The 13,377-nt window shown below is 41.0% G+C and overlaps 1 protein-coding gene across 3 annotated transcripts in view; it reads right to left on the reverse strand.

The window, feature by feature from the left end:
- The window catches only part of lpp (LIM domain containing preferred translocation partner in lipoma), a 150,372-nt gene that overhangs the window by 37,006 nt on the left and 99,989 nt on the right, over positions 1 to 13,377 (reverse strand). For all 3 annotated transcript variants that reach the window (XM_061077968.1, XM_061077969.1, XM_061077967.1), the window contains one exon: positions 6,112 to 6,208. In XM_061077968.1, the coding sequence (XP_060933951.1) occupies positions 6,112 to 6,208 (97 nt within the window). The remainder of the gene's footprint in view (positions 1 to 6,111; positions 6,209 to 13,377) is intronic.

Here is a 13,377-nt window from a genome sequence, read left to right on the forward strand (position 1 = left end):
TCTCCTCACAGTAGTTAATGGAAACTTATATTAATTAGCATTGTCTTTTGCTCTAAATACTGTTGCTATATTTGGATTATAGCCAAACTAATGGAGACAAACTGAGCATAGCGTTAGTTCAGGCAGGCCAGACAGTCAAGCTCAGCTCACCTGACAGCTACAGCAGCTGATCTCAAAGCCAGCCCACATCCATCCACGCATTCATCCTTATTTCAGCTGCTTCAGCCTGCCTACCCTGTCTGCTTCCTCTGAAAGCCATTTTGCAACCCACCTCCACCCCAGCTCCACCCTTTTTTTATGCTGCGTTTGATTTATTCAGTGTCATTTCTGATTTCGGTGATGCCCCCTCTGTTCTGTTCCCTTTGGGGGTCTTGATGCGGCTCTCCCTGTCTAAAGCTTTCCATTTAGGCACATCGAAACACGGAGAACGAGAGTGGTCATTAATTTTGAGTGACCAACACAAACAGTGGAAGGAAAAAACGGCAGAGTGGCTATGGTCTGGTGCACACCAGAGGATTTTCAACTCTTAACCAATGTTAAAAAACGTAAGAGTCCAAAGACATAACGACAGATTTAACTGATTTTCTATTTCATAATCGTAAAGAGGAGAGAAAAGGAAGAATTCATTGCTGAGAAGGTGAAATTGGCTTACACAATTCGCAGTGCAAGCTGGAAGTGAGTTGGAAATTTCTTCGAAAGTTTTTATTCTCGGCTATACAAGTTTGCAACATATCAAATATGTTTGATATTTATAATTTTAGATCAGGGATGCTCTAACTGAAATAGTAATACTTTAATAATATTCTAATATTTTGTACACTCCTCACACTTCAGGATTATTCTGGAAGATATTTGTCACTGACTGGCCTCTAGTCATGAACCCCCCCCCCGGCAGTTGTTGGAATGGGTGAATCGGGTCAAAAATCTGCTAGATTATCCTCTAGTACGCAGCAGCACTAACTCGCCAGAAGTCTGTTTTCCTTTTACCATACGTCGTTGGAACTGGTAAAGTCACAAGTAAAGCTGATATGATGAAATAATGAGGCGACCAGACTGAAACGTACAGTTATCTTGAATAGAATTGGGGATTTCTCTGAGTTTGAACATTGTTGAAAACATTTTGGATGATATAAATAACACAAGTTAACAGAGGACTAATTCTAAGACATTTAATGCTGAATTGCAACATATTTCCGATATGACTTGGAGCTGCATGCTATTTGAAAGTGCTGTAATTGTAAGGGTATTACCATATTTCACCTGCATATTCACTAGAGCTCTTGTTTATTGTTTGTGTACATGCCGAGTGAACGCTAGAAAGGAACACGACTTTAAAGGTGAAGCTTCACACTAAATGGAAACAGTCGTCTAATTTGGGGGAGACGGCTGGCTAAAGGCGTTTGGAGACTGTGGGGGTGGAGATTTGTGAGGAAGCGCAGTTGAATCGGGGGGTGGGGGGGGGGCTCATTTTAAAGCAGCAGAAAGGTTTTACTCTGACACACATCCCACTTGTTATGACATGTAGAGGCACATCTAAAAGCAAACTCCTGAGAGGTTGCTGAGGGCGACCTCAGTAATATGCAAATCACTTCCACCAGAGTATCTTAGACAATGCACAAAGCTGTCTAAACTGGAAGCCTATTAATACATTAAGTTATGATGCTTGGTTGTGTTTAAAAGCAACAAAGGCAGCTCCACCATTGTGCACTGTGTGAACCTAAACTTTTCTGACCCAATTACCTTAGCTGATCTGTTCCGACTCCTCTGGACTGCACCGTTACTGGAGCTCCACTGCCATTTGTATCTCTTCCAAGATTCCTCATGAACTTTTTATGTGAGGTGTCTCATAAATTATGAGGGCTCCTCCAGCTGACATTATGACGGAAAATGGCAAAGCCTTCCTTTCTTCTCTCGCTCTTATCATGAAACAAAAGCTAGCTAAAACCAGGAGGAGAGGCTTTTCTCGACAGCTGAGAGTCCTGTGAGGAGTACAGTACGCTCATCTGATGCGCCATGCTAATTTCCAATGACTATCTCTCCACTGTCTGGTAATAACATTACAAAAACATTTATGCCACTGCTCAAAAACCTCTCTGTAAAATCAACCTGTATAAATATTGATTGGACATCAATATTTCACGTCTTTTCTAATTCTAAACAGTGGAAAACTGAAGTCTGGGATCACATGGAGGATTTCTCAACTTGTCATTTTGGTATTAAAGGGGGAATAAAAACAGATTCTCTGCGGCAGAATGAACTACACTGCATAAGTATCATCAACACTAATTGTAAATAATGCAAAGCATCTCATCCTTTCAATTATTCAGCTTTACGTCCTGGTTTTGGTTGACAGAAATGTCGTGATGACAAAATATCGTAAGTTCCTCTGATGCCAAGGCATCTGTACTGCAAGCTGAGTAGCTGTGTCTTATTAGATTTCCACAAACACAGTACACCTACGCACAATCTAAGTGGATTAAATATGACGGATGATGACATTTGGAGAAAAGGCTCTTTCAGATTACTCAAATCTAATCTGGAACTCTAAATCAGGACTAATCAGTGGCTTTTCAAAGAAGCTTCAATCAGAGGGGGAATTTCTGGCTCGCAAACTGGGTTTCTCACAAGAAAAGCCGTTCTTTTATTATGTATCATTTTCAGGTTTTTTACAGTTTGAGGAGCATTTGTGTTTGAGAGTGCATGTCCGGTGCAATGTCTTGACTGCTGTTGGCGTAAAAATGGCATAATAATGTTATGTATGTAATTTATAAGCCAGAGATGGAGTCTGATGAAAAGTTCCCCTGTGACATCACAGAGACAGAGTGTAACATTAATTCAATTCCATTAACCCCCTCTGGACCTGTGGAAACTCACTAGCCTTTTCAGATTAGAAGCTCATCAAAGACATTAGTGGCACCAATAAAACTTTGCTATAGGAAGACAATGATCCAGTCCAGTCGTGCACTAGAGATCGCAGCCCCACTTTGATTAATCTTGTTAATTACTAGCCTAAGGGTTTCAACAACTGCTGGCCCTCTTTCCCCCTGTACCCCGCCAAAAGAAGAAGAGGCTTCTGCACCATCAGATTCTTTGTAATTACAAAAGTCTCATGCTCTGGGACCCATTCTTCCACAGAATTGCACATACAGTCGGAAAACACGCCAGACTAAAGTCAATTTTAACATTACTGCGGCGACTATATGTACATTATTCAGCGGGGGAGAAAGGAGGCTCTGTGGATTTGCAGAACAGCATGTGCCTGCGCTTGAACTCTCTCCTAATGAGTCCCTGCAGTCACCTCAGTTGCGGGCTCCTGCTCTCATCCTCTTTCTATCTTGCAGTTAATTCAGCTGTCGCCTAGTTTAACCACAAGATGACCCTCCTCCCTCCCATCCTCTCCAGTAACAGCGAGCCGCTGTCAGCCGGCTAAGCGCACGCTATCCCCAACTAGTTCTGGCTACCTCAGCTCACATATGACCCATTTCTCAACTCGCATGTCCCTGTTTAACCAGCCCTTAGCCAGTCAGCCTTATAGTTGGCAAACAGTGACCATTGCATGCATGGTATAGCGCTAAAGAAGGGTTCATGCCAGGTCTACATTAAATACACATTCACGCATAGAAATTAGGCCAACAAGGCTTTGAGGGCCATTCCTCTGTAAAATGACTACACTTTGCTTAAGCCAGCAGATCCATTTGACCTATGTCTAATGTGAACCAATTAAGGTCTTTACATCAGTGTGCACCAATGTGAGGCCGAATATCCCTTAATGCCGGTTAAATACATGTTCTTGTAGCTATAATACACCTCCACGTTATCATGGTGTGCTGTGTGATTATGTGCTGATATAAAGCCTGCTCCAGAGTCCCATTGAATATATTGAGTGAGGTATCTAATGGGCATGGGAACTAATTCCAGGGCAAAGGGGATTAAAGGCTAGAGAAGCAAGAGAAGCCGAGGGATGGCACTCGCTGGCAGCAGAGGGTATAGAGCGCGGAAAAATATAAATGAAATACAAATGCTAAGAATCCTTGTATTTGAATCCTATTTTTGCGAAATAGTATAAAAAAATTGTATTTTCTGTAATCCTGGCACTAATGTTTTTATTTTTTTCAATAATAATTAATATCATTAATATACTGTTAAACATAGCTAGACAATCAAAACAGGATATTATCTGCCTAGATTCATTACTGTCATTATAATTATTATCATGACACCCTGAACAAGAGTTGTGTCTCACCCTTTGATCACACTGATTCCCAAAAGAGGCATCGGACTTGAGACAGACTACCTTGAGGATTGCTTTCTAGACTGGTAAACATGCTGTATCTACACAGAGGAAATCAACAGATAGCATGTGCCCAGAATTCTATTTAAGTTTAGTCTGGTCTGTATCCTACACACCTGCACTGGGCTCAATATTCAGTCTCAATAGTGGAGACATTTTATAAAAACATTGCTCTCATAACACAAAACTAACTTTGTGGGTCACTGGGTAGTCTAATCTAGGAAAGCCTATGCCAATTTTATTCTATTAACCCATTATCCCACATTGTTTTATTTAGCCTTCATCACCAGAGAGGAGGCAGGTCCGTTTAATAGTACAACCTGAAAATTCTCAAGAGTAATTGGAAGGCACAACTTTTATTCTAGTTCCATAAAATATCCCAGTGAAAGGCCAGAGAGTGAGTGAGCTGCTCCTCAGGAGATCACACTACCTCTGTGAACGATTTCAGAGCTGCTTTTGCAATTCGTCCAAAAAGATACGTGTGAGTGCGCAAAGTTTTCCCAGTGTCAGTGCTACATGTGAATCAAACACTGAGTCATGGACTATTTCAGCTACTCTGCTCTCGCCCATAAAGGCTTCATTGTTCATTGTTTTTGCAACAATAGTAACCATACAAAAGCCATATATGTATGATAACTATTTTTTATTCCATTTACTAGATTAAAAAACAAAACAAGTACCTATTAGTGATGCTCGATTATGGCAAAATTCCAAATATGATTATTTTACCCCAATTTTTTTTAACCCACGCATTAAATCCAGCATTTGTTGAACTTTAAAGAAAAAATGTATCATTTTGTCGACGGTGATAGCAGATTGTGTCTGGTTTGCCTGAGTGAGCAGGGAAGTACTACTGTTCTGTCTGCAGGAGTCTGTTCATGTCTGTCACTCTTCACACAAGCTGACGATCATATTTATTAGGTTATCAATAGATGGTGTTTGATCATGAGTACGGATCATTACGGTCACTTTAACCCTGATGTTCTGGCTGTGTGCATCACATTACGTCTCATGTGTGTAGAAGCAGGTGAACTGAATGCGGGCAAAATGTTTGACTTTTTATCAAAGTGTTTTCCGCTGGGGTGTCCTGGCTTTGAGTTTCAGTTCATACCCTGACTGTTATTCGAGGAAATGCAGACGTAATACCACAGCCACTCAGGCTGTGTGGCCCTGGTGACATCAAGGAAAAAATTCATAATCATTGGAGGCCATAATCATAATTGAAATTCAATTAATCAACCAGCCCTAGTACCTATGCAATAAAGTTAATGTAATTGGAATGCCCCTTTTCATAGACACAATATACTAGCAGCATACTAGCAGCAAACAGAATTTATTCAAGGCTGGTTAGCATCCTAAAGCTAAATAATAAGAAATAAAATCACTATGACACCAGATGTAAAAAACTTTAGTCCTGCCCGGTTACAATCCCACACAAATATTAAAAATGTAAAGCTGGAATTAGGATGATCCATTACATGTTTCAGCATTTGTGTTATCATTAAAACAAAAATACAGAAAGTAGCTCTCTCTTTTTCCGAGGCACATTATCTTTTATCTTTAGAATTATATTTGCTAAATCACGTCTCGAAATATAGAATAGAATAAATCGTATTGTCACCAAAACAGACACACACAAAAATGTTTAGAAATTTGTGGTAAAAGAAAGAGCAGCAGTGAATCACTATAATGCTGTGACATCTTTCACCAAGATAAATGGAATCCAACCATCGTTAGACACTTTTTCTCACTGTGACGGATCAAAATTTCTTCCATTGAAAATGCTTTTGCTAACAACATTTATAGTAGATGATTCTTACCAAAGAATTCCTCAGATGGAGGGTTGTCCATGTCAAACAGCATCTTCTTGGTCAGACGCTCCAGCTCGTCTTCAGGATGGGCCATAGGAGCACTGCCCTGAGGACCAGAGAAGAAATATAGTTTTGATACACAACACTAACCAAGATAACAAGAAGGATTTCAGCCCTTTCTTGCAGTCATTTCCACCTGACTCATGAGGGCCATTTTTGGTTTATGCGATGCAAAAAATGAAAAAAGTGCAATAATGCTTAACAAAAACACAACTAGGTTCAACTTAAATAGCCACAAGAAACCTGACTTCAATAAATCAGGATGAGGCCCTGTCTCAAGGTCAAACAAAACCCATTGACTGTAATTAACATGCAGTGGATAGTCTTCTGTCTGCCTTTCTCCTCTGAGATATCTGACCCTGGCTCAGGCCCCAGTGGTGTGCAGCCCAGAAGGTTGCGCATATCGTTCTGTGCAATTCAAGCATGTGGACAAAAATGTGACCCTGACTAATCCTTCTGTTTGGAAAATAATGATAGAAAGAAAGAGGGGAGGAAACAGAAGAAGAAAGCTACTTTTTAAACTCCTTTAGGGTCACGGGTCAGGAGATCGTTATTTAGACATACTCTGAGCACTAAAGACTTGCGGTGTGAGCCATGTTGAGGCCTAATCTGTAAGAGATTTCAGAAGGATGACATAACTCTCTGAAGATGCCTTTTCCTTGTGAGCCTGCCCTCCTTATCATGCAGTCTCTGGCATCCGCCTGCTGTGTGTCTGCATGGAGCTGACGTGGTGTGCCTGACAGTTTCTGCCAATCATTCGCAGAAGCCCAGAAGACAGCTTCCCTCTCTGCCTCCCTGAGCCCCGGCTCATGGTGCAATCCTGTCACAGGTGTGTGAGTCCTTTGCAAACACCTCAGAGGCCGGAAGTTGACGCATTTCATGCCGAGCTTTTTCAGAAATCAGTGACACTTAGATGACCTTCCCTAGATCCGGGGCTGGATCTTTACAGTAGTTTTGATTTTCAATATTGTTACGCGAGCCGAGATCTGCGTTGACCTTTGAGGTGTTCCTAATTGTGACGTCTGGGACCTGGGTGAATATTAGCAGCCAGTCTGGTCTGGTCCTCATTTATCTGTGTCGCATAAAGGAATCAGATTTATCAATAGAGATTGAGTGAAAACTGTTTTTGTATTCAAGATGACAGAGTAGTGACAGATCCTGTCACACAACTCTTCTGCTCTCATTGATGACTGAATCACATGGACTCATTGTATGTGTCAGTCAAGGTTTCAACAACACATCTACCTACTAATTCCACAAATATCTGTATGTTTGGATGTGTAACGCAGATCTTGCAAACCACTCAATTCAACGACTTCACACTTGGATTGCATATTGGTAATGGCCAAGGAAAGTGCAGGGCCAGTTAGGTGCGATTTGGACACGTGGGATCTTCAATTTGATAACAATTGAATAAGGAGGCAAATGGTGCCGGCAGTGGGAAAATAGTCTGTCTGTAAACTGAGTTGAACACGTCTACTAACCTCAGATACACTACAGCAGGGGTCTGCAGCTGTGGTCAAAATCGCTGCCAGATCATTTAGATAATTCTTTTATGTTTATTTCTCCATATCGTACTGAGACACACAGCACAGGCTCCATGAACTCCGCCATGGCAACAATATTCATAGAATCACTTCTGGTTTGGCAATATGTCACTCACTTTTTTTCATTGCTTTTTATCAAGCCGAGTTACAGAGCTTTGATTTGAAAAGTTGTGAACTTGAGTCTGAAGATTGTGTTGATTGCTAAACAGACCTCTGCATGAAATGAATGCATTAAAACATAACTTCAGTTTAGTAAAGTATTCAAACTTCACTTGAAAAGTAACGAAACAAATTCAGTTTCACTTAATCAAAAACATTGACTATAAATCTTATAAACCAGGTAGGATGACCATAAAGGTTTCTACCTTCACTCTGCACCATAGACTGTTTATAAAAAGCTCTGCACACAATGTCCAGCTCACAAACAATAAAAAGTGACAGTATATTGTAGAACTGTTTGAGGAAGACTCACTAATGAAGATAATTCTGAAGTAGCTCCAGAGCTTGAACACAGGACAAGAGAACAGTCCATTCAGAACAGTCAGGTTTAGAACTCACCCTGCACTGGTAATGTATACAATTGGTATCTTTTTGTTTTTACAATGTATTAAAGCTGGTAATGCAATTGCATATTATATCTGCTGTGAGAACATTCAATGGTCTACTGCGTTTATTTACAGAGACGGAGAGAACTGCTGAGCTCTACTTACTGTCCACAATGTATCAAGGAGGGTCTAAACTTTATGATGCATGACTTGTGCTCAGGCCTGGCTTGGGATGCAGCAGCCTGATAATGGAAGCCCAAACAACAGGCCTCATTAACTCTGAGGGATCGACACGTTTGACGTGCAAATCTTCCTGCTCGGCCGGATTCCCTCGATTCCCTGGCACCTTGCGCCGCCTCAGCCACTCAAGCATAAATGGCCAGGATTGTATAATGGAGGATTAGGAGGAGATGAAAGAAACATTCTTGAGTGGTTGGGTATTCCTCCTCTGTCACCTCAAATCACATGACTTTTTAAAAATAATACACAAGAATACACAGTGGTCAATAGGGGTGTATATACCAAGGGTTGAATAATAATACAACAACCTGCACAAAAGAAAATATAATAAGTGCGCAGAGTGCAAGTACACCTCAAAGAAACACTCTTGTTCTCAACATTCTGCTCATTATGCCCGTGTTGTGAGTTTGAGACAGTGAAGAGAATGATTTAACACTGTTAATCTTAGCTCCACATCAAAAGCACATTGGAGAGGGAATGAAATGCTGCTATTACCAGAAACAGACTTTTGAGTTTAAGCTTCATTTATACCTTATCCACTTTTTGACACCCCGCAGCAGCGCACTGCCAGAGAGTTTAAAGCACCTTGTTAAGGAGTCTTTTGTGACAGCACAGAATAATTTTTCACTTGAATAAGAGAAAGAAATTGCTTCCCTGCATGCTTTATGATTGCTTCGCAGTTCCTGTTCAGCTTTTCAGAGGCAACAATAGTAGCCATACAGCGGCTATACATGTACGTGCCGCAGACATGACTTTTCAGTTATGTCTGGCTCAATTCAGTAAATTGTTTGCCGACGCCCTCAGGACACTCAGACGTGGTTTCATTGAAGCTGGAGCTTAAATTCAGTGACTGGGTTAACAGCTGCACCTATTTTCCACTGTTACCCCCCTGTACGTCGAGGCTTATAGTTTCAGGTCATCTGCTCGCTGCTTTTTAATGGCAGAAAGCCTTTCAGTTGTAATACCCCTGAAAGTCATGCTGATGGGCCATCATAGGGTTGTCAGAGCGTTGTTTAATGCCTGACCACTTACAATCCAAAAACAACAGAAACATGTGGAAGGCACCATCGTGCTGTACCTGATACAGCATGAAAGGTGAACACAATCTGAGATCTGATCGCAGCGCGGCTGCCACATCTATGAATAAAGCTGTGTGCGCCACCCACTGTGGAATTGGCATTGTGTCAGAAGTGATTAAGTGAGGAGCGGAGGGTGGGCGCGGGCAGAGGGGGCTCGGTGCAGCGCTCTCACCTGATGCCCTGACAACATCATGTCCTGCTAAGAACCAAACCTCAGGCTCTGTGTCTCCTGCCTCCACCGCAGCGATAGAGTGAGAACAGGAGAGACAACTGTTCTCAGGGCATCTGATCTACACCTTTGTTAGTGGAGGTGGAACAAAGGAGCGCAGGCGAGCAGGAAGCTGGGACTATTTGCATATCATCACCCAACATGTGCAGAACAATGGGAACACACAGATTTGCAGGTGGAATAATGGTGGGACAGGTCAACTCTGCTATACACAAACTGAAGTTATATATCCACATGAGACTAACATTGTGTCTTTGTGTATTTGGAAATGCAGCTGACATAATCAATACTTCTCTTTATTTAAATAAGAAGCAGTATATACACTGACTTGCCCGTTTATAAGGTACATCTGAAACTCATGCAGGAAAAACTATTAACACGCCAAAAAGATCCCATCTTGTTGAAGGTTATAATGTGTGGTTCGCGTGAATGTGTGAGAGACAACAATCAGATGAATGCATTGCAACTCAACAGTACTTTCATAAGAGTTACGATTTACTGCAGGATTTATAGCTATGTGTACCTAATAAAATTAAAGCTGGGTACATATTGCCATCGATAGTTCTTTTTATGCATTTTTCACTGCGTTTTTGATGTCGAAAATGACGCACCACGGAAAAACACAGAAAGGAAAATTCCTCTACACTCAATGGGAAAGGAGACAATTGTCATTTTAAAGTAACTTTTAAATATCCTGTGTATAATATTGGTGTAAAAGAGCTTCAACTATCTATGTGACTCTGTCGTAATAAGAATCAGTCATGATTAGAATCACTGCAATGTACTGAGACCACAGGATGAGTAAATATAGTCCAGGCTAACTTCTGTTCCTCAAGCTTATGTGAATACACTCTCGCATTTAGCATTTCCTTCATCAGCCTTTCTGAAGAAAAGTGCTTCCCCAATTTTCTTTGAATTTTTCTGAGACAAATCAGTTTCACAACAGATTTGAGAAAAGGTTAATGAACTCTGATTCTGACAAAGTTAAACAATGACTTCTCTGTAAGTACAGCTCCCATGAATACAAATAAAAGCAGCAGCGCAGGCTCTCCGTCTTAAATCCTCTAAAATGTTATAATAACTGACAAGGTTACACTAAATCAATAAATCTATAATGTTGAAAAAGGGAAACATGTACATAACATAAACTTAGGCTATGCAGGGCCTTTTTCCCTTTGTCCAAGAGCTGCAATATCACTATGTTTTATATTTTCTTGCACAAAAAGAGGAGAGACTTCTAATTTCAGTCCAATGTTTGAAGAATCATGAGCTGCATTTTCTTATTTAGGCCAGTCCTTTTTTATGCAGGGTTCAAAAGCAATGTGCAAAGACAATGAGATTGAGAGCCGCTGCACAAACAGCACAAACCACTGAGCTGAAAGTGATAACCAGAAGGGGGAAAGTAAAAGCACTGTGGAGCGAGCACAGTGAAAGACAACCGCTAAACAGCACTAATCTGTGCCTCTACACCTGCACTCATCTATCTATCAGTAAGCTTTACTTCCTGTGAACGCAACATTCCACCTTCCACCAAAAACAATTGTCTTCCTTTTTACAATAGCTTTTGCATTTCCTGCACGATCAGCACAAACTGAAGGAAGACAATCACTCACAGGCATATTTATCCACAGATTAAATGATGATGGACTTTACAATACAAAATGCTCTTTAGTGTCAATGGAACAGCGGCTTTAACTCAGGCTTTTAAAAAGAGGGAAGCTTTAGTCAGCTCACAATCTGACATTCTGCCTTTTGTCTCCTTAAATCACAATGGTATAATTGGAAATGGACACAGAGCCTTTTAAAGGGAAATGGCTTATTAATAATAATATCAGTAATGAACACAAAAAGAGCAAATGGACCATTGCATTAGTTTCGGTTCATGAGAAACATTTTTGCATTTGATTGGGGGGGGGAAAGGCATTTATTGCCACAACACTAAACGAGTGATTATAGCAGCTTAGGCGACCAAAACAATGAAAGGATTGCTGGATCAGCCACACGAAATTTACACTGAGTTCCTGTGTTTGCGTGTGTGTGATGAGTGTGAGTGTGTGATGTGTGAGAGTGTGTGTCAGTGAGTGTTTTGAGCAGAGGGGGTTACAGTATGTCGTGTATCTAGAATCATGCATATGGGTTAAACACTCTAAGATGCTTTCTTTTTTTAAATGAGTGTATGAGGCATCTGTTTAAAGTGGATGGATTTGTTTGATTCACAGCACACAGTGATAAAGTAGAGACAGATATTATTTGTGACATGGTGACACAGCAGCGCTTTTTAATAGAAATCTGATTATTGTGATTCATTCTCAAGACTGAGTGGACAGGACTGAGAGTTATGGACAACTGCTTATAATACGGCGGGTTTCCCACTTCATATCCAAGAGCTTTGTCGGGACAAAACATTTTTTTTTGTGGATCTGTGCTTTGTCATTCTTCTGGCAGCTGCATGTTTAATTGAAGAACGTGTTAAGTCTGTGAGAGGAATCACATGTGAGTGGCTTTATGTAATCCAGTAGATGAATTTTCTGCTCGCAATGTTAAACAGGTTATGAGTAATCTGTAATGCATTACATTTGGAGAAGAAGCATCGCTGCGCTGCAAATTAAGCTCAAGGCCACCTTTTGAGGAGGCACAGATAAAGTATACATTCTCTCCAAACAAAATAGGTCATGCTGTTTCAGCTCCAATTAAATGCTGGGGAAAAAAATAGCAGTCAACTGTAGAGCAGCTGTGTACAGAGCAGCCAGCGATAATTAAAAATTAACCTTTTCCATAATTGACATTTTCCACAGCCATTCAAATCTCTGGCTGTAAAGTGAATTCATTTAAAGGGATGAACATCAGAGCGCTCACCGACATGTAATGTATGTAGAGGGGCCTCAATGTTTGTAAGATTGTGCGTGAGTAAAAACTAGGTCATCTGTTAGGAACTGACACATCCCCCTGCAAACAGATATTTGAAAATCTGAGAGTGTAGAGAGGGGTGCCACAAGCAATCTGAAGAAAAAAAAAAAACCCTAACAAAAAAAAAAAACTACAACAACAACAAATGACAGCACAAATTGTTGGGACGGAGATGGAACTTATTTGGCATCTCTTTGTGTACCATTACAATCATGTGAATGTAGCAAACACTACATTACACAGGATGCAGTGGTCCCTGCCGTTTCCTCACGCGGTAACACAGATCTATATTTAAACATGCGCGGTGGACATAATGAAGATTCATGCATGTTATGTCTTCAAATCGATGTATTGGCAACCTGCGCTTCCCTTTTGTAATACACAGTGTTGTCGATCTCCTGTGTAATTTTGCCTCCGAGGCAAACCATGATATATCACTCTGCTTTCCACCTAAACGGCCGCGTGGTTTATCTGAATGACACCCCGGAGGATATCTCCTGACCAAACACTACCGCCAAATTGCTGGACTGGAGACTACAAAAATCCGGATCCACTCACAGACGCTTTCTTGATGAGAGAAAATGTTTAGAAAGTGCACACGTTTCATGGAGTCGGAGCCAGGGGCGGATGAGAGTTCTTCTGTGGACAGATGTGGATGTTAGGAGGGC

This window comes from Limanda limanda, chromosome 9 (genome assembly GCF_963576545.1).
Source record: "Limanda limanda chromosome 9, fLimLim1.1, whole genome shotgun sequence".
In the NCBI taxonomy this organism is placed as follows: Eukaryota; Metazoa; Chordata; class Actinopteri; order Pleuronectiformes; family Pleuronectidae; genus Limanda; species Limanda limanda.